The 23,033-nt window shown below is 39.6% G+C and overlaps 1 protein-coding gene across 3 annotated transcripts; it reads left to right on the forward strand.

Moving 5' to 3' along the window:
* Positions 1 to 16,381: 16,381 nt before the first annotated feature.
* TNFSF13B (TNF superfamily member 13b) lies at positions 16,382 to 22,784 on the forward strand. Of its 3 annotated transcripts, none has more exons than XM_032214738.1 (6): positions 16,382 to 16,859; positions 16,931 to 17,027; positions 17,638 to 17,694; positions 18,519 to 18,631; positions 18,710 to 18,860; positions 22,025 to 22,784. In XM_032214738.1, exons 1-6 carry the CDS (start codon positions 16,527 to 16,529, stop codon positions 22,135 to 22,137), a joined length of 864 nt encoding a protein of 287 aa, XP_032070629.1. In that variant the 5' UTR covers positions 16,382 to 16,526; the 3' UTR covers positions 22,138 to 22,784. The 3 variants fall into 3 exon arrangements, with proteins under 3 accessions (XP_032070629.1, XP_032070630.1, XP_032070631.1); XM_032214739.1 differs by having other exon boundaries at positions 18,519 to 18,626; positions 18,723 to 18,860; XM_032214740.1 differs by lacking the exon at positions 17,638 to 17,694.
* Positions 22,785 to 23,033: the final 249 nt, after the last annotated feature.

The following is a 23,033-nucleotide window of genomic DNA, read 5'->3' on the forward strand; positions in this document are numbered from 1 at the left end:
ATAGATAGGTAGATATCTGTTACTAAAATTAATCTGTATTTTCAACCTCATCCTTGCAATGGTGAATGCTTCTTTGAGAGAGGATAGTCCTTCCAATTCTGGAAGAGATAAGAGCACCTCAAAAAAACCACTGCTGGATCTCTGTGAATGGACAATTTTCATCCTGTCTCCAGGCTTTTCTTAGAAAAAATGGAGAATACAATGAGACTACAGTTCCGAAGGTGGCGATCAGCTTTCAAAACCTGGTACAGTACTGAAACAACTTGGTCATCCTTGATTTGTGGCAGATCTAGGATGGGGGTAGTGTATCCATCCTGGCCTTTGGTGACTTTACATCTTTTCATACTATTCATGGTGTCTTGGTCAAGTTTAAAATTTGGGTATAGAGAGTACTATGTTTCTGTGGTTCTTCCTCAAAGTCTGAAGGTTCCAGTCAGTTGAGGGCAGAGTCATGTCCTAGATCCCTGCTTTGAAAAGTGCCACAGGACTCTCCCCCCTTCTTTTTTAATATCTACATCAAGGCCCTATCACTTGTTGATATGGAAGGACAAACTCAGCTCAACCTACCAGGACAGTGACTGCCCTATAGGACCTGGGCTAGAGATATTTAAAGTTTGAATGGGGTTCTATTACCCTGCTTGAATTCAGCATGTAATTTTGTAGTCCACCTAGATTCGTAGCTCCTGTCCAAAGAGTGGGTGATATCTGTGAGCCCAGGGATTTTTACATAACTGTCTTGTACACCATTTGTACCTTTTCCTGGACTGCTTCCAGTCATTAATCTTTAGTCATTCCTGAATGAATTACTGAAACCTATTCTACTTGGGGCTGCCCTCTGAAGACTATTTGGAATGTAGCTATGCAGATATGCATTCCTCATTATACTTATGTGACACCACAAGATGCATTGGCTTTATATAGATTTCTAGTTGCAATTCAAAGTGCTAGTTGTCACCTGTAAACCATTTCGTGGCATTGGAGTGAATTGTTTATGGGACTGCATTTTTCCAATGGTACCTGCCTATCCCACATGTTCCAACAGAAAGGGCCCAAGATGAAACAATGCCATCTTGTGGGACCTCAGAAGCATGCCTTCTCAGCAGTGGCCCCTAGCCTTTGGGCTTGTTTTCTTCTGGTACACTGCTGGTGCCAGCACTCCAGACTTTAGAAAGGTTAAGATCTGGCTTTCTCCCCAACTCTTGGGACAAGAGGAGCAGATTTCCCATGGGTGGGATACAACAAGCTTTTTGTTTTGATCACCATGTAATTGTTCGGCAGTATTTTATTTTAATGGTATGTGTTTCTTTTGTTTTGAGTTGTGTAGCTGTACAACTGTCATAAATAAAGGAAACTATTTTAGACTAGGAGCAGAGAACAGAAAAGCTGCAAGAATTTGGTTTCACTGTAAATAAGCCTTGCAATTTCTGGAATTTTTCTTTTTTTCTTCTTTTTCTTTTTTAATTTTATTAACAAACATGTAAAACACACACACACAAAACTTAGACATACACCACATTTACACAATACAATACAAACAGGAGCTTCCTGTCCTGCAATTATCAATCGATACTGCTCACCTTATATTATTTCCCTTTCTATTGTATTTCATTCGGATTTCACCATTCTTAACCCTCTTATTTTACTCATAACTATTATTTTTGAGTTTTGTTATATTCCTTCATTGATTCTTGTTTCTTTCCTCCATCCACCTATACCATTTATCCCATATCTGGTAGAATTCTGATTCTTCTTTTCCCTGGATTTCTTTAGTTAGTTTGTCCATTTCAGAACAATCCATAACCTTTCTTATTATTTCATCTTCGCTTGGAGTTAATTTGTTTTTCCATTTCTGGACAAAGGCAATCCTTGCCGCCGTAATTATATGTAGTAGTAAATACTGGATTTATTTTTTGTATTTCACAGACATTATTCCTAATAAAAAAACTTCCGGTTTCCATTCTATTTTAACCCCTGTTATTGCCTCCAACCAATATTTGATCCTTTTCCAAAAAAATTTAGCCTCCTCACAGGTCCACCATAAATGGTAATATGGAATTATTCTTAAGTAATAGTTGATGGGTGGCTTTTCTATGATATTTCACTTATCTTTTTCTTTTTCCTTGACTGCATTTGACCCCATTTGTCATTTTCTAGTCCATCTTGGCAGGAGAAATCTGGCAACTATTACTTTAATACATATGATTAAATCTCCAAATTTAATTTTGTGATTCATGATTAACCTTTTTTAATATTGTTAATATTATAAATAGCACTAAGGAAAAGCAATTCTTTTGAATGGCTACTTAAATACTTCTTAATGCTCATTCTGCATTTTAATATAGGTTTATCTAAAGATTATAATCATTTTGATATTACCATACAGTGTCAAAGGCAGGTAAACCTGGTCATGCCCAAGACTTTAGTTTGCAGTCCTGGTATTGCAAAATATTGAACTCTATATTTTCCTAGGGATTTTTATTTACTTTCATCATGAGGAAGTCCTGATTCAAATCTGGGTGCTCCTCCCTCTGGGAGATTGAGATTGCCTGATATAAACTACTTTGTGGTTAATTGTTTACTTTGGATAAAAGAGTGGGTGCTGCTGAGAAATAAAAGAACGTTTGAATTAATGTGATGTGAGGTTTGGAAGACATGGCGTTCTATTGAACTATAAAGTTAATGTAAATTTTAGAAATTACTTTATCAGAAGCGCCATATTGAGACTATGGAATTGATATATTCCAAACTAAACTTGAAAATGCTTTTATGGGTCACAGCACAGGAAGTATTTTATAGGAAATAAACAGCAGGTGAAGAGAAACAAATATATAATACGATTGCTGCTGCAGAGCAACAATATGCCCCAAAATGGAAAGATTCTGAAACAGTCGCAATGGAGCAATGGTTGTTGAAGATGATGGAATTAGCAGAAATGGCACAACTAACTTTTTCGCTTTGAGAAAGATCAATTACTCCATTTATTAGTGACTTCAAACTCCTTATGGACTTTTTACTGAAAAGAGAAAAAAACGAACTGATGATTTCATTTAGGGATTCGAATAGTACGAAAAGTAGATTATGGAAATAAAGAAACTTTGAAAGTCATTTATTATTTTCTTATTAACATAATATGTAATGCATTTAAATCCCAGTAGCATTTGCACTTTAATATTTTTATTTTATTTTTTTGCTTTTCTTTCTTATGACATTATTTACTTTGGAAACATCTCTCTGCATGTGCTATTGTGAACATAATGATCATAATACAAAAATACTCTACACCAAATATTTTTAGAAATATTCTAGTATTATTATGCTAAATACTATAAGATTTCTTACAATATGTGGTGTCAAAAATTGATTGTTATATTCAGAATAACACAGGCAATGTGATGTTTATACTGTGCTAAATGAAAGCCATCAAGGCATCAGGCTAGAAACTGTGTGGTTGTGAGTTCTAATTTTGCCTTGGGCATGAAGCCAGCTTAGTGACCTGGAGAGTCATTCCCTCAGTGCTAGAAATAGGCAAGAGCAATTCATTTCTAGATTATTATTATTATTAGATTTTTGTATCCCGCCTTTTTAATAATAACTTTTTATATACTGTAAAATGTCAAAGATAACTAATACTCCCTCCTCCTATTATCCCCACAACAACCAACCTTATGAGGGGATTAGGCTAAGTCAGAGAGGGACTGGCCCAAAGTCTCCTAGCTAGCTTTTATGTTTGAGTTGGGACTAGAGCTCACTTACTCCTGCTTTCCAGGCTGTCTTCACCATTACACCAAACTGAAATCCTGTCAAGAAAGTTGCAGAGATTAGTTAAGGTGAAAGATGAAGGAATGACCAGTGATCTGAAGGCACACAAACATATGCAAAAGTACCATGTTTCCCCAAAAATACGACATGTCCTGATAATAAGGCCATGCCACATTTTTCTGGTGGGCAAAAATATAAGCCCCTCCCGCAAATAAGCCTCCTGGACAACCCCCCACCTCTGACCAGGCAGAGCGCCGCTCACCAACCTAGTGGTATCCTGAAGGTGCCAAGCCGCAGGAACCGGGGGGGGGGAAGGTGATCGCATTGCTTGGTGCCTTCGGGATACTCCTAGGTTGGTGAGCGGCACTGTGCCCAGCTGAAGAGGGGGGTTGCCAGGTGGCTACTCTCTTGCGAGCGGGCTCCCAAAGAGCTGGGCACAGCAGCCACCCGGCAAACCCCCTTTTCAGCCATGCAGAGCGCCATTCACTGACCTAGGGGTATTGCCAAGCCGTGTGAGCGTCTGTTCGCCGCCGCCCGGCTCCCGCAGCTTGGCGCTTTCGAAATGCCAGTGAATGGTGCTCTGCATGGCTGGAGAAGGTTGCACAAGTGGCTGTTCCGCTCCCGCTCATGCGCCTCCCAGTCTCACAATGCCCTGGCCCAGTTCTCCCTGCAGAGCCAGGGCACCTCCACTGCTGCCATCCCAGCATGGCTTTTTCAACAGCTTCCAAACTGAGTATTCTGGCAGTGGCCGCTCTGGGCATATGCTCTATGGTTGTGGGCTAGCTGTCGGCAGAGCATACAACCATAGAGAGTACGCCCAGAGCGGCCACTGCCGGAAGACTCAGTTTGGAAGCCGCTGAAAGTCTTGCTGGGATGGTGGTGGCGGTGGCAGCAGAGGTGCCCCGGCTCTCCAGGGAGAACTGGGCCAGGGCATCGTGAGGCTGGGAGGCACGTGAGCAAGAGCGGAACAGCCATGCAGAGCGCCATTCACTGGCATTTTGAAGGCGCCAAGCCACAAGAGCCAGGCAGCAGCGAACAGGCACTCACATGGCTTGGCAATACCCCTAGGTCAGTGAATGGCGCTGTGCCCGGCTGGAAAGAGGGGTTGTCGGGTGGCTTCTCTTGAGCGTGGTCGCTTCATGGCTGTTGTATTGCGCTGCTGCGACAGCGCAACACAGCCATTCACCCATGAGGCTGTGCCCAGCTCTTTGGGAGCCTGCTCGCAACAGAGCAACTGCCCGGCAACCCCAAAACAATAAACCCTCCCCTCATAATAAGGCCCAAGCCATATTTTGTGGGTAAAAAGAAAACAAGACCATGTCTTATTTTCGGGGAAACACAGTATGTGAATCCAATTGTGCCAACCATGAGGATAATGCAGCTAGACTATTACAGTGGTTGTCCAGAAATAGGCATTTTTTCATAATCACTTAGAGTTGATATTGTATCATTATGTTTATGTTGATTTATTATACTTTAGTTTTTCAAGATACTTGCTTTGATTTGCAGACATTTTTAATAAACTTGAAGCTTATCATATTTTAGAAATATATAATTTTCCTATTTTGATAGCAGAGCAACTTTTATGGGTCAGTAATTTCCTGAGCCTGTAATGAAAACTTTGATTAATCTTTTACCAATATTTTTGAGCAAAACCTTTTTAAATACACCATCTTCGTCTAACACCAGACTAGAAGCTGGTAGACAGTAGGTTCCAGTCCAGCCTTAGGCATAAAAGCCAGTTAGGTGACTTTGGACCAGTCATTCTCAGCCCAACCCACCTCACAAAGTTGTTATAAGGAAAATAGGAGGAGGAAGGTATATTAGGCATGTTCATTGCCTTAAGTTAATAAAATAATAAAGGCTGGATAGAAATCTAATAAATACATAATCTTTTTCTATAGGCAAAATTTGTTTTACATTTACATTATCATACAGTATTAGAGGGAACGGACAAGAGAAAGGATGTTTCTAAGTAAATATACTATGTATTTGAAAAGAAGAAATACAGTATAATAATAGAGGCAGATAATTGTTTTTTGTAATTGCTCAAAGAAGACGGGTTATAAATATGAATTGCAGTAATTTTAGTTTATGCAAATTAATATCTAATATATGCAATGAATTTTCTACTTAATATATTTATAATTGATGTATACATTGATTCACTAATTAAATTACTTAATATTCTAATTACTTTCTAGTGTATGCAATTAATTTTCATTATGGCATCGAGAAATGTAGAATAATTGTGCTGAAAGAACTGTGATTCAAGTAGGTTCATAGCAAATATATAAAGCCCTTTTCATTTTTATTTCTTCCTGAAATAGTCACTTGAAATGTTTATGCAGTACTCAGCTCAAATGATTGCACAAGTTTATAAGGCTCAGTTTTAATGACTGATTTGTGCCCCAAATTTGTTTTGATACACATTACTATTTGAAACTGCATCACTGTTCATGGTACTCTTTGACAGTCAGTCCTGAGGTATTTGTTTATTGGAACGCTACATTGACCTTTTTGCTCTTTGGAAGAAAGTTTCAATGGGGCTTCTGGATGTGGGCAACAAAAATACAAACCATTAAAAAAAAAACATTAGATGCCAACAAAGTATTAAAGTACATTTCATTCTGCCCTCTAGTGGTCATTGAGAGTTTTGCAGACCAGATCCAAGTAAATATAGAGATTATGTTGAGGATTATATGATGTCCTATTACATCAATAGTCACATCAAATTTATATGTGACCTGATCAAGTAGATATTTAAAATGTGCATTTGGATGGGAAATGGAGAGAGAAATATAACATATTTTTCAATTGTTTTAGTTAATGTTTGTAAAACTTTTACAAGGCTATCATTAAAATTTGAAATTGTAAATGATAGTCTGTTGGTGTTTCATTTGCTGAGAAATTCTCTTTGGTATAATATTCCCTCACCAATTTCTTCTATGATTATTCTGATCACATATAATACATTTTAAGTAGTCCTTTCATTTTTGTAAGTTGCTAGTGTAACACTGTTAATTTTTTGGAGCAAAGTGTAGGTACAGATTGTGCAAGATTTTTTTTTTTTTTACAAATCTGTATTATTATCTTTAGCAACTATATTTTACAAACATTTCCCGAACTGCTTCCTAAATTTCCAGTATGGTAGCCTGAAAGAGAGCGTTCTTTTTCAGCAACTTTGAGTGTTTTAAAGCTCTTAAAACGGGTTTTTTGGGGGAGGAGTCCAATAGGACAGGCTCAAAATACATTTTCCCTTCAAGTCACTGATTTAAGTTTGACTTTCCCCTTCAAAGACACTGTTGACCTACTTTCACAAAGTGATATCTGTCAACCTCATTTGCCCTTGCAGAGCTTGCAATAAATCATGTAACACATTCCATGGCAGTTGTGGGAGGGGTGATAAGTATAAGCATTAAAAAAAGGATTGAAGTCAGTGGAAGTTGAATAAATATGTTTAAGAGGAAATTTTTCTGAAATGTTACATGGTGTGCCTGTGTGTGAGAGAAGACTTAAAAGTGAAGTTGAACAGTCCTGCCATTTCCTGTATGTTCAGACTGTGAGTAATATATAATAAAAGAATTCCTAAAAAAATTCTCATTTTTCTTTGCATTAAATTTTTACTCAAAGTCTACATTTGTGTACTGAAATATGCAATAAAATGATGCATTTACAATTAGTACCTAACTTCCTCTTCCGGTATGTGGTCTGCTTTAAATATAAATATACTTTGCTGCTTGCTGCTAATTTCCAAATTTCAGATTAACGCATTGTGCTTGTCTTTTTTTATAGTGCTCTTTTAAAAGTTGCATGGTTTGTCTAGTTGAAATTGCTGTTTGGGACAGATTGAAGTTGGTGCCTTCAATGGTCCTGGTTGGAAGATGCTTTGAAGAACTTATTTCATTGTAGCTGTCTCCATACAACAGTGTTTTATGTGGCACCTATTTGTTGCATGAGTTGATGCTTTCTTCTGTATAATTTCTGAAATGACTCTTTATAGCCCTATCAAGAGAGTGGGAAATCCTTCTCTATAGAAATCAGCACAGGACTGGCTGATTATGGGGAGGCCTGTTGGTAAATAATGAAAGGATACTTCTCTGTGATTGATATTGCATTTGCCTGTCCTTAATTGTGACCAGATGCATATTCACCTGTGTGAAGTAATTTTGTTTTCAGTTCCCATGAAGGGAAGATTCTTCTTTGACTAGCTCCATGGTGTTTGAATTGCAAACTCTGAGAATCTTTGGTTGCAAAGCACCTTCTCAAAGCACAGTACAATGGCTTTCTGAGTCTCTGTTTCAGAAAATCTGGAGAACAGATGAAGTAACAGAGGAGAAGGTGGCAATGGTCTATATTTTCACAAAGATTGAGAGAACTGAGTTTGAGAATGTGGTAAGTACACCCCAAAAGGACAGTGCCAGGAACCACTAAAGCAGTGCCAAAAGACTTAAAACAACCCCTCCCCCTTTAAGAAATTCAACCCAAAGCAAAAGCACCAGCTGAAGGAAAACTCAGGGCAGCCAAAAGCCATTAATGGCTGTTACAAAAGTAACAAAGCTGACCACAGAAACACTTAAGTAGAAGAATAAAGATAAGTGGGACTAAGCTAAAAATAACTCACCAAGGCAAAACTAGAACTCCCTTTTCCTGGCTCCTGATAGGATTGGAAAGACAAAGGTCTGGGACCAGGATTAGCTCATTAAGGTAGGAAGAAAAAAACTCAGGGCAATCACTTCAACTAGAGGTACATCAAAACCCATCAAACTACAGAAGTTTCAAAGGGAAAATGGGTATAAAAAACCAACAGAGACACAATCCCAAACTGCTTGCTAGCCAGGAATGCTTGAGCTGTGTCACTACTTTCTCTTGCCTTCCTGAATTAAAGGGTTCCGCTTTCTGGCAGCTTGCTTCCGTGTCAATTTCTTCTCAGTGCTGGTGACTGCTTTCCAGCTGGGGAATGAACCAGGAGATTTTTTCCAACAACAGGTTGTGACTAGCTGAAATGGTTACAGATTGGAAAACTGAAGAAGAAAGAAACATCAGACTAAAAGCAAGAAACAAGTTTTATTGAATAATTTTGGACATTTGGGAAGAATCAGGAGGAGAAATCCATAACAAAACTACCAGTGGTAGGTTACAACCAGTACGCCCCAGTACGGGCGTACTGCTGCCTGCTGGGAGCACCGGGTACTGTTCTGGCACGGTGCTCCGGAGGGCCCACCCGCCCACCCATCCTTATCTGTATTTGAGCTCTTTGGGGCTTCCACGCACCCGCACGGAGTGTACAGCGCCTGTGCGATGCTCCGCCGAGCAGCTGGAACGTTGCGGAAGTGTTGCGGAGCATCACAGAAAGTAAGTAAGCATGTGTGTGCGCTGCGCGCATTTATGTGGTGGACATTGGGCCCCATTGCACCGTATCGTTTGCAACGGGATCTGGAACCCACCACTGAAAACTACCCACAATGTTGATCAAGTTTCATATCCTACAAGCCTTTTTACTCATTCCCTACCCCCATTGCTTAAATTGCTTTTGGGGAAATAATTAAAAAATAGCCATATAGTTTCAGCATCAGCAAGGGATGATCACATATTAACAAGGAGTAGCAACATTGTTGAGTATCTAGCAGTATGGATCTCTAATTAAGGCAAAACCAGAAAATATTTAGATACTGTATTTGAGCAGTGAGTTTGTTATTTTGCAGCTCACAAAAAACAAAGTAGTTGCTAGCCTGCAACCCAACAAATATTTCTTTGATGTTCTGTGAGTTTTGGAGAAATTTGGAAGTCCCTGGGATTAGTATATGACTTTTATCACATGGCATGAATTGTTATGATGGGTCAACCATAGGGACGTGCAGTCAGGGGAGGCAGAGCCTCACCACTGTCATCATGAAAAGAAAAAAAAATGTAAAAGGAAAAAGGCTGAGCTAGTTGCTGCCAGAATCACCATGAATGACTCTGCTTAGTGCTTAACTTGTAATTATATACATATATATGGGGGAGCTGGATGGCAGATTGGTTAGAGCAGTGGTTCCCAAAGTGGGCAGTACCACCCCCTGGGGGGCGGTGGGATGACTTAAGAGGCAAGGGGCGGCGGCAGGGGGGTGCTAAGAGGCAAGGGATGTGGCAGAGGAGTGCTGGAGGTGGCCCCCTCGCAGGGCGCAATTCTGCCTGGGGCTTTGTTGGCCGCCAGTCAGTTGAGCACTTCCGGCAGGGGTGAAATTCAGCCGGTTCTGATCGGTTCTCCTGAACAGTAAGACAAATTATGGTCAGTTTGGAGAACTGGTAAAATGCACCACTGACTGGCTCCCTCCTCACCTCCCGCCCCTCCCACTCACTCCTTTTCGTACCTCGCCTAGAGGCACAGGTGGTGCTGCTGCTGCTCCCGGGTTCCTTATCTCAACCACACAGCCCAGCAGATCTCTGTCCGGTGAGTCTTCCTTTGCTTCTATTCTAGCTACCTCCCCCACGCCCCAGCCAAAGTATCTATTCTGTTCCCAAGCAATTTCCCTCCATCTCGGCTTCCTTGCAGAGCTGAGCCTAGCATTCAGTTTAAAATCCAGGCGTGGGAGGGGAACAACAGAACAGCCAGGAGGACTGGGAAAAGTTTTTCTTTTTTTCTAAATTATTTTCCTCCATCTGGGAAAGTGTGGAAAATGTAATGTACATGTAGATGACCCTTTGCATGAGTTGCATTGGGGGGAAATAATAATTAAAAAAAGAAAATGACTCCCCAAAGAAGTAAAAGGCTACATTTTGCTAGAGTTATTCTTTGCTTCTAATCTGTTGAGGAAGGGGATTGGACTCCATTGTCTATATTTCCCTTTCCATCCCCATGGTTCTTTAGTGAAAATTAGAACCCAAGAACATATAGATCTGTTAAAATGTTCCCAATCTCACTTTAAATATTGGGAATCCCTAGGTACCATGCAATAATCTCATCAAATAATTCCAGCAAATGTTGGTGCTTTCTTAATTACACCAATGCAAACAATGTGCCCACAATGACTTTGTAAAATGAAACTTTATTTAATTGATCATCTCATCATGCTACAGAATCGCAATCCAGAATCCTTGCTTTGCTGCAGAGTAAAGAGCAACATCCTGGTTTATTTGCACAGAGAAAGCAGGCAGAGAGTTGGTAGGGTTTATTTATTCACTTAGCAAAGCCTTAAACCAGATGTGAACACACACATACTGTAAATATTCTGATTTTCAGAGCAGAAATGGCAGAAGCAGAAAACTCAAAGAAGAAATGTAGACAATATAGTGTGGAATATCTGAAGTATGGATTTATACCTGCACCATCAAACCAGCAGCTGCCACGGTGCCTACTATGTGAAAAAGGCAATGAAGCCTTCCAGACTGAATGAACATTTGAAGAAGGCACATCCTGACAAGGCAGACAAGAACCTAACTTTTTTTCAATCACTTCGTGATAACTTGCAAAAGCGCCCAACACTGTCACACATGTTTTGCAATGCTTCCCAGCAAAACACTGATGGTTTGTGTGCATCATAAAACATTTAATTACTGATTGCTAAGTCTGGAAAACCACATGCTATTGGTGAAGAACTCATCCTACCAGCCATTAGTGAGGTTCTGAGTACTGTTTTGCATAAGGAGCCGAGGTGGCGCAGTGGTTAGGGTGCAGTACTGCAGGCCACTTCAGCTGACTGTTATCTGCAGTTCAGAGGTTCAAATCTCACTGGCTCAAGGTTGACTCAGCCTTCCATCCTTCCAAGGTGGGTGAAATGAGGACCCAGACTGTGGGGGCAATTTTCTGACTCAATTTGCTAAAAATCTGTAAACCGCTTAGAGAGGGCTGCAAGCCCTATGAAGCAATATATAAGTCTAATAAATAAATAAATAAGTCACCACATGATATAATTAGACAATTCCTCTCAGCAACAATTCAGTGCAAAGACACATAGATGAAATGGCTGAGAATGTGGAAGATGTATTGTACAGCATACTACAGACAACAGACTTTGCATTACAGCTGGATGAATCAACTCTAACCGTTAGATATTGACCCTTGACACAGGTTCAAATCCTGATTGGTGCCCACCTTACCAGTAAGGCTCTTTGGTCAAAGCACTTCAGCTGCCTGCCTCAGATATGAAACTGACATGAAGTAAGAGAATCAGGGTGACTTGGATATCACCAGTAGTAACAAGGTCCACCACCAGGACAATCTAATGATAAGTGGGCTAATGGAAGTAATCATACATGAACCAGACAAGAACATCTGGAACTGAGAGGGGTGTGGCCTGAATCTCAGTAACAGGACATGTTCTCCGGAGGGCTCTCTGAAGAACCATCAGATTCCTACTGTATCGGGGGAGGGATTAACTTTAACCCTACCATAGCTGTCCTAGGAGACAGTGAAGAGGGGGGGAACAAGTGGGTATGATTGGGGAACCTGCAATTCCCCTAAAATGCCTGCATTTGCTTCTGGACCCAAAGCAGGAAAGGCAGCCAATGCGAGCTACCGCAGCTGGAAGGCCAGACAAAGCACGGGAATCAGCGTGGTGACCATCTGGATGAGATAATAAGAGTGCTCGAAAGTGCAACATTCCTGTAAATTAATTTTTTAACCTCTGGTTGAAGCTGTAAGGGCTCCTCTCCTAACTTAAGAAGGTGAAGACTCTTGAAACAGAGTATTTTAAAAGGAACCTTTTATTAAGTAGAATGGCAGCCATTGAATTCAAAGCAACATCTGAATCCCCTTAGGCAATGCAAGTAGAATTAAAGCAGTAGAGAACCCTCCCATTAGTTAGAATGCAGATTTTAGCCAATACACAAGTGTGAAGATGTTTCCTCTTTCAACTGCCCTGAGAGCCAAATAAACATACATTCCCATGGCTATCTTCCGTTAGAATTAAAGTGAAATGTCCCACATGGCCATCATAAACATTCCCCCAAAAGGTGAGGGGATCTCAAGGCACTTTGGCACCAGGATACCAGTTGTAAAATCTCAGTTGTCACAGGCACTGCTAATAAATTGACTCCAAGGCCCCACTCCTCCCAATTGAATGGCAGTATCACTTTTAGGGATCTGACAAAAGCTTTTTAAAGAGAGAGTGGCAGAAGAAAAGTGGGAGTGGACGTTACAAAGCTCTCCCACCCTCGGACCTGCATCGAACGGACGGAGCCATTAGATAGAAGAAAGGAAGTGATAGATCTTGAGAACTGCTTAAGGATGTTAGAAAGCAAATTGAAATCTCTTGGGGTTTAACTTTCACTCTACGCCTTTGATTTTCTTGGTAACTTTTGAAAATCTCTGAGATTTGCTTTCGAAGCGAGGAACTTAAAATAAAATTTGTTGAATGAATTGTCTGCATTGCTATCTAGTAGTAAATGGTGCCTGGTATAAGCTGCCTAGGAAGGGTTGAACTTGAACCATTGTTGTCAAAAAGGAATTGATAAAAGTCCTCTAGAAGATACTAAAAGAATCGAAGAGTCAGATCCACAACAAGTTAAGAACTATAGACCTATTTCACTATTAAATATGGATTATAAAATTTTTGCATCAATAATGCCAGAAAGAATGAAGAGACTTTTAAATGAATTTATACACATAGACTAAAATGGATTTCTCCCCAAGAGACAGATCAGAGACAATATGTGAATTGTATTGAATACGCTAGAGTACTATGAAGCCCACCCTGAAAAGCAAATGCTGTTGCAGTTTCTGGTTGCTCAAAAGGCCTTTGATAATGTGAACTGGCATTTTATGATAATGCAACTTCAAATGATGGGATTTGGTGAGAGATTTATAAATATGATTAAAACAATATATAATAACCAATCAGCAAAGGTAATGGTAAATGATGACATGAGAGGAAAGATAGCAATTACGAAGGGAACTAGACAAAGATGTCCACTATCGCCATTATTATTTATACTGACACTAGAGATTTTGAATAGAAAAATACAACAAAATAAAGAGGTAAAAGGTATGAGGGTTAAGAAAGAAAAGTATAAATTACAAGCGTTTGCCGATGATTTGGTGTTTATTATGGAGCATCCAATAGAAACAGGGCCAAAACTAGTTAAAATAATAGAAGAATATGGAGAAGTAGCGGACTTGAAGATTAATAAAGATAAAACAAAAATTCTGGTGAAAAATATGACAGAAAAACAGAAAAGAGAGTTGATGGGGAAAGTGGATATACAGGTGGTGAAAAAAGTGAAATATTTGGGTATTCAATTGACATCAAGGTGTGTAACATTAAAGGAGAATTATTATAAGGTGAGAAAACAAATAGAAATAGATCTGGAAAGATGGAAAAACTTACAATTATCATTGATGGAAAGAATAGCGGTAGTAAAGAGGAATTTATTACCAAGATTGCTATACCTATTCCAAACAATACTGATAAAATTAGAGAAAAAAATTCTTTGAAAGTATGAATAAAATAGTGGGGAAATATATATGGCGGGGGGGGGGAAGCAAGAATTAATATAAAAATGTTGCAAGATGCAAGGATTAAGGTGGGTTTGGATTACCAAACTGAGAATTGTACTATCAAGCAGTGGGACTAGCTTGGATTAAATAATGGATTTTATTGAGAAATACAAGATTATTGACTTTGGAGGGTCATGATTTGCAACTGGGTTGGCATCCTTTTTTGTGGTATGATAAAAGTAGGGCACATGGCTATTTTCAAAGACATTATGTAAGGAATGGATTATTAACAATATGGGAAAGAGTGAAAGGGAAACATTATTTAGAAATAACAATGTGGCTTTCAACAATGGAAATATTAATAGTATGAAATACTATTAATGAAATAGTATGAAAAATATTTATGAGATACAAAGATATCTTAACAGAAAGGGGGAACGAAAGCAAAAACAGGAATTAGGAAAAAAAGGGATTGATATAGGATGGTTTGCAAAATTGCAAATACAATCAAGACATGAAAAAGATAAAAGGGAGTATGGTTTTAACTTAGGAAGTTCGGAGTTGGATAAGATACTTATGGGAACAGAAGAAAGAATAATCAAGGAACTATATAGCTACCTATTAAGAACTATGCTAGAAGAAGAAGTCGTTAAAGATACAATATTAACTTGGACAAAGAATTTTGGCTACATGATTGAACTAGAAAAGTGGCAACAACTATGGGAAAGGAATTATAAATTAACCATGTCAACAACTTACAAAGAAAACTTATACAAAATGTTTTAGAGATGGCACATGTCACTGGGAAAATTAGCAAAGATATTTAAAGACAAGTCAGCGAAATGTTGGAAATGTTAACAAGCAATAGGTTCATACTATCATATGTGGTGAACATGTGCAGAAGCAAGGAAATATTAGACTAAAATAAGAGAAAATGTTAAAGAAAATGTTACAACAAGAAATAGAATTTAGACCAGAGATATTTCTACTAGGTATTATCCCAGAGGAATTCGAGAAAGAGGCTACTTATTTGACTATACATGTAACTACAGCAGCGAGAATTGTATTTGCCCAAAATTGGAAATTTAATAAGCTACCAACAGACGAAGAGATAATAAAAAAAGATATTAGATTGTGCAGAGATGAATAGGCTGACATAAAGAGGAATCAGAGTACTTCAAGGCATGGGAAAGTTTTTATGATTGGCTAGAGAAAGCAAGGTAGGAAAGAAAGTAGGGAGAAGATAAAGTACCCAGATGACACACTATTAAATGGAAAAGTGGGGGGGGAGAAGGGGAAAACAGAAAAGAAAATATTAAATATATAAGTATATATTCAAGAGCAAGATATAAAGGGGAGGGAACATAACTAGGGTAGACTAGCGAAGGTAAGGGAATAAGAAATGATACTAAATTATATTTGGGTTGGTGGAAATACCATCCCAAGGAAACACAAACTGAGTTTTGAAATATACACCAACAATAATAGAAAAAGAAAGGGAGAGAGGAGGAGAGAATGAAAGGAAAATGGGGGAAAGAAGAAAGTGGTAAGGAGAGAAGGATGGAAAGGAGAGAAAGAGAAGGTGAGAGAGGAGGAAGGGGAAGAGGAAGAGCAAGAGTGGGAGAAAAGTAAGGGAAGAAAGGAGGGGAAGGAGAGGAGGAAGGAAGAAAGTAGGGAAGGGAGGGAGAAAAGAAAGGGAAACAAGGTGGTGTTACAAAAGGAGGAAGAGATGGTAAATAAAGCAACCCAAACTGTATATTATAACCTATTAAATGAAATAATAAATGTATAAGAATGATAAATGTAAAGAAGAATAATCATGTGAATGTATACTTAAAATGGTATGTAAGAGAATAAAAAAATAAAAAATTCTTTGGGGAAAAAAAGAATATCTGGAACTGATGCAATGCTTCTGCAACAGCAGACCTAATGAGAGGGGATATATGTAGCGTACGAGGGAACTATAAATGGACAGAAGTCCCACTTTTTAAAAAAATTCTCCCACCCAGCACTCATTTGCCAAGGAGGAAATTAATGCCCAGCTGCAAAATGCAAGTTCATTGGTAGAGATTGTGCAGTCAGGCAAGGACATGGGGTTGCATAATGAGGATAATGGGTAATAAATGAAGCAGGAACCAAAATGAGGAAGATTCATTGCTAAAATACAGAAACAGAGCTTCACATTGTGCAGATGCAGAGCAGAAACAACATATGTGGCATCAGCAGGTTCTCATGACCGGAAACACGCAGTATTGGATTTTGACCACGTAGCTTGGATGCAACTGGCCAAATGTTTGCATTGCACAGAATGAGAAGTAGCTGAAGTTTCTACTTGGCTTTAATAACAGTCATGAAATCTATGAATTTCCCGCGAGAAAAAGGCAATACCTTCACCACTTGTGGGTCTTCCTCCTCTTCCTCTCCTTCTGTTAATGGCTTTGATTGCAAAGGGCTCCTATTCATCTTTCTTGGACTTGCAGTGTTTGTCTCCTCTTGCCTGGCGGCCGCATCTCTTTACTATGTTGTTGCACTAAAAACAGAACTAGCAGTCCTCACCAGCAAGCTGAATGGCAAGAATCAGGCAAGGAATTCACTTCCCCAGCTTGTGGAGCCCTTGGGAGAAACCAAGGCAGCCAGCCCTTTCATTCCATACTGGAAGGTGGCCAATGCAGTTTCCAGCCAGGTGAGTTGAAATCCTTTGGGCACTGGAGGAATTACACCCTTCATGATGCTTATTTGCCCGTGTTTTGTCAGGGAATTGTTTGGGGATCACATCGAGGAAACCGAAACATAATGTGGACTGGAGACAGCCATAGAGGGAAAAGATCCCCCTCTCAGAGAGGAGAAACAGGTAAGATAAGATCTGACTGGATGAAATAAGATCTGATTGGAGATCATAGTTGTATCTGGAAAAACACCTCAGGGTCCAGGACATTAAGAATTGTGGCTGAGCATGGGAGGGGGGGGGGGCTTATATGGTCACAATATCCGATGCTGGCAGGGTAGACCAGAGGTATCTGTAATAGCAAACTTTCCTGCTGAAAAGATGGATGTCTTTCAAGCTTCCACTCTTTAGATGAATTGTTGCTTGATGAACTTTAATCCTTCTCTCTCTTTCCCTGATCAGTTATCAGTGGAATTTAACTCATATGCATCTAATCAAAGATGAACTAACCCTATCTTGTGTATTACATCTTATACTTGCTCTTATTAACATGGTTCATTTTCCTCGAAAGTATAATATTAGCAATACTATAATTCTAAACTGGCTTTTTTTTTTTTGAATGGGCCTCTAGCAACATGTATTCGTTACAGAATATGAATGCAAATTCCCTTGAACCAGTTTGAATTAAAAACTCATTAGTAGTGTAGGAAGAGTTACAATCAAAACTTTCTTGAAACGAATTATTTTTTTATTTATTTTACTTGAATCCCATGTAATATGAAATATATCTTTCTAGTACTACAGTCATGTCTGCAATTGATGGCTGACAGCAAAAGTGCCATTCGGCAACATGGTAATGTATTAATTTCTTAACTTGATTTAGCACAACCCACAAATTTTCTGTGAGTAAACATATTCTGCCATTGCATTATAATTGCTCAAACATGTTTTTAAATAATGCAGGAAGGGAAAATCCAGTTATATTTATTAGCATTTTACCACTCTACCTTTCCCACTTTTAGGGGAAACTCTGAAACAACATTAGAGGTTCAAGTTTTCGACTCTGATGATCCATTGTTTCAATGGATGACACAACCAATTATGGTTTCTTTGTCCCAAAAGGTTTGTTTGTTTCTATAGCTTATATGCTAAAAATCTACACAGGACACCTGACTACTGAAGTGAATTTAGATAGAATCTGAACCCTGGTAGATCCATAAAAATATGGCTTCTGTCAGGAGGCTGTTCCTGAAGATCTTTGGACTTTACCTTGGTAAAGCTACTTATCTCTTTTTAAAAATCCATATGTATTGTTAAAATATTGAAATAGATTAAAAAGAATATTGAAAAAAAGCAAATATTGTATTACAAAAGAAAGTTGAAAAAAGCAAGATGATACAAAAGCACTGCTACATTTGAATTTAAAAAGTCATAGTGAAAAGATAAAAGGTAAATTACCTTTTAGTGATTCATCTTTCCCTTCCCTTTGTATCCTCAACCATTAATCATGGCTTACCATATTTATCTGAATTACTCATCAAACATTAATACTTGTTCTTAGTTTCTGTTTGAGCTACTCATCTGAAAGCTATAATATTTTTTTCTTTAAAAAAAACATAGGAAATATACAAGGAAAATAGTCAATCCATGTTTAATGAGATACTAATAATTTTTCAGATGACTCAAGTATAGTTCCCTGGCTTCTTAGCTTTAAAAGAGGAACAGCTCTAGAAGAACATGGAAATAAAATACTGGTCAGAGAAGCTGGCTACTTCTTCATATATGGTCAGGTAAAATAGAGAAAAAAGTTCTTTTACTAATCTGTCTGAAGTATTAATTTAAAGTCATAATGAAATTTATTTGTTCAGGTTTTATATACAGATGAAATGTTTGTAATGGGACATTTGATTCAGAGGAAAAAAGCCCACGTCGTTGGAGATGATCTCAGTCTGGTTACATTATTTCGTTGCCTGCAAAACATGCCTGAAACCTCTCCTAACAATTCTTGTTATACCGCTGGTAATTATGAAAACCATCCTAAATTTATAGATAGATAATGCCTAGATAAGCATTTTACTGGTAGGAAACAGAATTATCCATATAAAAATTCATTAGTGGATGGTGTGGTGGGCTATGCTGAACTCCTTACACCATATAGGTGAGTTGCAGTTAATTCTTTTTCAATTTCAGTGGCAGGCAGCAACCTCTGTTAGAGAAACAGATGCAAAGATACGCTGCTTTTTGCTTTTGGGCACCTCTTTCTGTGTTAGGAAAATGGCATAAAACTGGGGACTGCCTGATGGACATAGGCATAAAATCTGCTAGGAATGGGGAAGAATGTTCTAGGCCACGCAGGACTTAGAAAATGCAATGCTGCTGAGTGAACCCAAGCCCCTGGAGAAATTGAAATGCATAATTTATTATTATTGTTGATTGCATAGTCAGCCAGGTGTTTAGACTGGATTTGCCTACTTTTGTCCATCTCTTGAGTCCTTCCTAAGGACTGAGATAGAAAGATATTGTTTTTTGATGATGTTAAAGGTATCGTCACAGGATACAAGCTGTTCCAACTAAGACTGCTTTTTGCAATTGACTGGTGGAGATTTGTTTCTATTTTCACCATTGTCCAAAGAGTTTAGACTAGTGTCCATGATCCCCCATCCTCGGAGCCTTATGAGAATGCTTCAGGAGAGGCTGGAATCTGAAAGAGTGACTGATCCAAAGACCCAAGGCAGCTTCCATAATCTTAAATTATACTGCCTATCTATTACACCACACTATTGTAGTCTGCCTTTCAATCCCTGTTGGAAGTCAAGATCTCTCTAGAAGAGGAGTTACAGATAGTCTTTGATTTACAAGAGTTATGGAACCTATCCATTACTGTCAAAAGTTGGGGTCCATATTAAATGAACACATTGTCAACAACCTCCCTATCCCTGCTCCCCCCAATGCATTCATTAAACAGATGCATGGATCATTAAGCAGAGCAAGGGGTGACCTGAGTGTGGGAGATCATGTGAGGTCTAGTGCAGGGAAGGCCCACCCACATTGGACCTCCCAAGGCTTCCTCCTACATTCTGAGATACTCCATGCTCGCTTCCTGACGCTTGGGTTCCCCACATCCCTAAGATCTCCTCCCTATCTAACCTGCCATAATCACTCACTTACCTTTCATGGATGTCCAGAGCTCAGGAAGTTGGAGTAGAGAAGGCCGCTCCATTGCTGGGCCACATGGCAGAATTGAGGGGAAGAAATCCTTTTGGTTCTGCTATCCTTGCTATGTTTTGCTCCCCCAGGACCAGCAGCACTAGCTTTACGTTAGCGTTGGTAATGCTGGAGAAGAAATCCTGCTGGTTTTACTTTCTTCACAATCTTTGCCTCCCCCAGTGCCAGCAATGCTAGCTTTACACTAGTGTTGCTGACACTGGGGGAACAAAGTATAGTGACGAACGCAAAACCAATAGTATTTCTTCTCCTTGATTGTGCCATATGGCCCAGCGCCTTTCCTACTCCATCTTTCTGAGTTCTGGATATATTTGAAAGATAAGTGGGGGCATGGTGACTGGGGTGGGTGGGGAGGAGTGTGTAGAAGCCGATGAGGTGGAAAAGCAGGCCAGGTATCTGAGGGAACACAGTAAGCAGGATGTGGGGAATAGGTCAGTGGGTTTGCTGCAGTGTCTCTGTGGTTGATTATATGGGCCAATGACAATCGGGGGAGCTGCAGACATTGAAACTTTGAAACAAGTTGTGAGGTTTATGGCTGGTGAGGCAGTCTTCTCCGCCGACATCCACTGTGTAAAGCGCTTTCTTCCTTTCGCCCGCCTGAATTCTGACAGGTGGGCGAAAGAAAGCGCCAGCCCGCCGCTGGCTTTCTTTTGCCTGCCGCTATGTCTGACATAGAGGCGGGCAAAAGAAAGCCAGCGGCGGGCGGGTGCTTTCTTTCTTTTGCCCAGAGGCTGCAGCCCACCTGAGCTGTCCGCCTCTGGGCAAAAGAAAGAAAGCAGCTTTTGCCTGCCCCGCCGCTATGTGCGACATAGGGGTGGCCCGCCTCTATGTCGGACATAGCGGCAGGGCAGGCAAAAGAAAGCCAGCGGCCTGCGGGCGCTTTCTTTCTTTTGCCCAGAGGCGGGCAGCTCAGGCGGGCTACAGCCTCTGGGCAAAAGAAAGCAAGCAGCAGTCCGCCAGCAGAGATGGGTAAAAGACCCGCCTCTGCTGGCAGGCTGCCCCGGACACAGAGAAAGAAAGCTGGCGGGCTTCCCTCCCTGCCTCTCCGACTCCTACCCCTTTCCCTCTCTTCACTCTCAAACAAACTCTCTCTCAAATTGAGAGTTTGTTTGAGTGAAGAAACAAACACACGCGCACACACACACACAAATTACTTACAAATTACATTAATTTTGAATTCTTCCCCCTCCCTCCAACCCACATACCTTTTCCAGCTGTTTCACAATCACAGAGGATTTCAACTCTGCTCTTGCCTGCCATCATGAAAATGTAAAAATGTAAAAGGAAAAAGGCAAGAGCTGCTGAGGTCAGGCTGGGCTAGCTGCTGCCGGAGTTCCCCAATGGATGACTCTGCTTAACTGTTTAAAAAAGCCTCTAAAAAAACCACCCTCTACAGGAGGAGGCAAGAGAACCACGTGCCTCATCTACATAAGGAATTTTTCAGTTTTTAACCCTTGCTTAACTCTGCTCGAGTGATCATAAAGTCAGACTAAATGAGGCACGTGGTTCTCCAGCCGCCTCTTGTAGAGGGCACTTTTTTAGAGGCTTTTTTAAACAGTTAAGCACTAAGCAGAGTCATCCACTGTGACTCTGGCAGCAACTACCTCAGCCTTTTTCCTTTTACATTTTTTTTTCTTTTCATGATGACAGTGGTGAGGCTCTGCCTCCCCTGCCTGCACGTGACTGGTTTGTATATAGCTTTTGGTGGGAAGAGTGTTATAACTTTGAATGTTCATTAAATGGCCTGTGGTACCTTGAGGACTACCTACAGTATATTTATTTAAATACACCTTGTTTATAGGTGTTTAAAATGTGCATAATATGCATCTTTTAACCTCAAAATGAAAGAAGGTAGCAGCTTTGTCAATTAAGGACTAGCCAAATCATAGCCAATACGATTTGTTTTGGTCTGGCTATATTAGACTGTTGTACTAAAAATGATTGCAATGTTTTGGCAGGTGTTGCAAAATTAGAAGAAGGAGATGAACTTCAGCTTACCATACCACGGACAAGTGCCAAAATAGTCTTGAATGGAGATGTCACATTTTTTGGTGCAGTCAGACTTTTGTGAAAGTCTTTTTGATGTTATTAATTATATAGCTTTTTCCAGCGCACCGATATTTCAGGAATTATGAAATAATTTGAAATCATTATGTGGGTTTCTTGTACATTACCTCTTTAGTAAGTTGAATGATGGATTTAAAAAAAAGATATTAACTTATTCAGAAAGAGGAAATCCTACTCATGCTTGTCATGCACTACCCTCCCATGTGTGGATTACCAGAAATGAAACTTTTATTGTGAAAATATAAATAGTCTCATTACATAGGAAGAGTTGAACTTTTGCTGCATCAATTCTGGAGTTCAAAGTCTGTTCCCAAGAGGTCATCCTTCTGAGCCCAACAAAGTCACGGACAAGACAAAGTGTAAATATCTCAACTTTCCCTACATTTTCCCCAAGCAGCTGCAACTGGAGAATCAAGACTCGCTTCATGCAGTCTGCAGAAGAGGAAGCAAGAAATCATGCTGCACTTGAACAGCATCAAGTGTCCTACAGAGAGCAAAAAAAATATGAACTACATCATGCAGGAAGTACATGATTCCTCTTTAGGACACACCTAAACATGGTTTCAAATATGATCATGAATCAAAATGTTTATATGATTCTTATGCAAGTAACTATATCAGGATGTTACATTTAAAGGGCTAAGCAAGCAATGCAGTGTATATTTTATTTATCCACCCACCTATCTTATTTACTAATAATCTGCAGATAATTCTTGAAAAGAATAGAATAGAATAGTTGGAAGGTACATTGGAGGTCTTCTAGTCCATCCACTTGCTTAGGCAGGAAACCTATACCATTTCAGACAAATAGTTATCCAATTTCTTCTTTAAAACGTCCAGTGTTGGATCATTAACAACTTCTGTTGTTCCACTGATTAATTGTTCTAACTGTCAGGAAAT

The sequence above is a fragment of the Thamnophis elegans genome, chromosome 3 (assembly GCF_009769535.1).
Source record: "Thamnophis elegans isolate rThaEle1 chromosome 3, rThaEle1.pri, whole genome shotgun sequence".
Taxonomy (NCBI): domain Eukaryota; kingdom Metazoa; phylum Chordata; class Lepidosauria; order Squamata; family Colubridae; genus Thamnophis; species Thamnophis elegans.

What these genes read in the sequence shown, in the direction of transcription:
- TNFSF13B (XM_032214738.1), top strand. Translation starts at nt 16,527, where the DNA reads ATGAAATCTATGAATTTCCCGCGAGAAAAAGGCAATACCTTCACCACT. An exon ending in ACTTCTTCATATATGGTCAG is followed by an intron (nt 18,632 to 18,709) that starts GTAAAATAGAGA and finishes TTATTTGTTCAG; the next exon opens with GTTTTATATACAGATGAAAT. An exon ending in CAATTCTTGTTATACCGCTG is followed by an intron (nt 18,861 to 22,024) that starts GTAATTATGAAA and finishes ATGTTTTGGCAG; the next exon opens with GTGTTGCAAAATTAGAAGAA.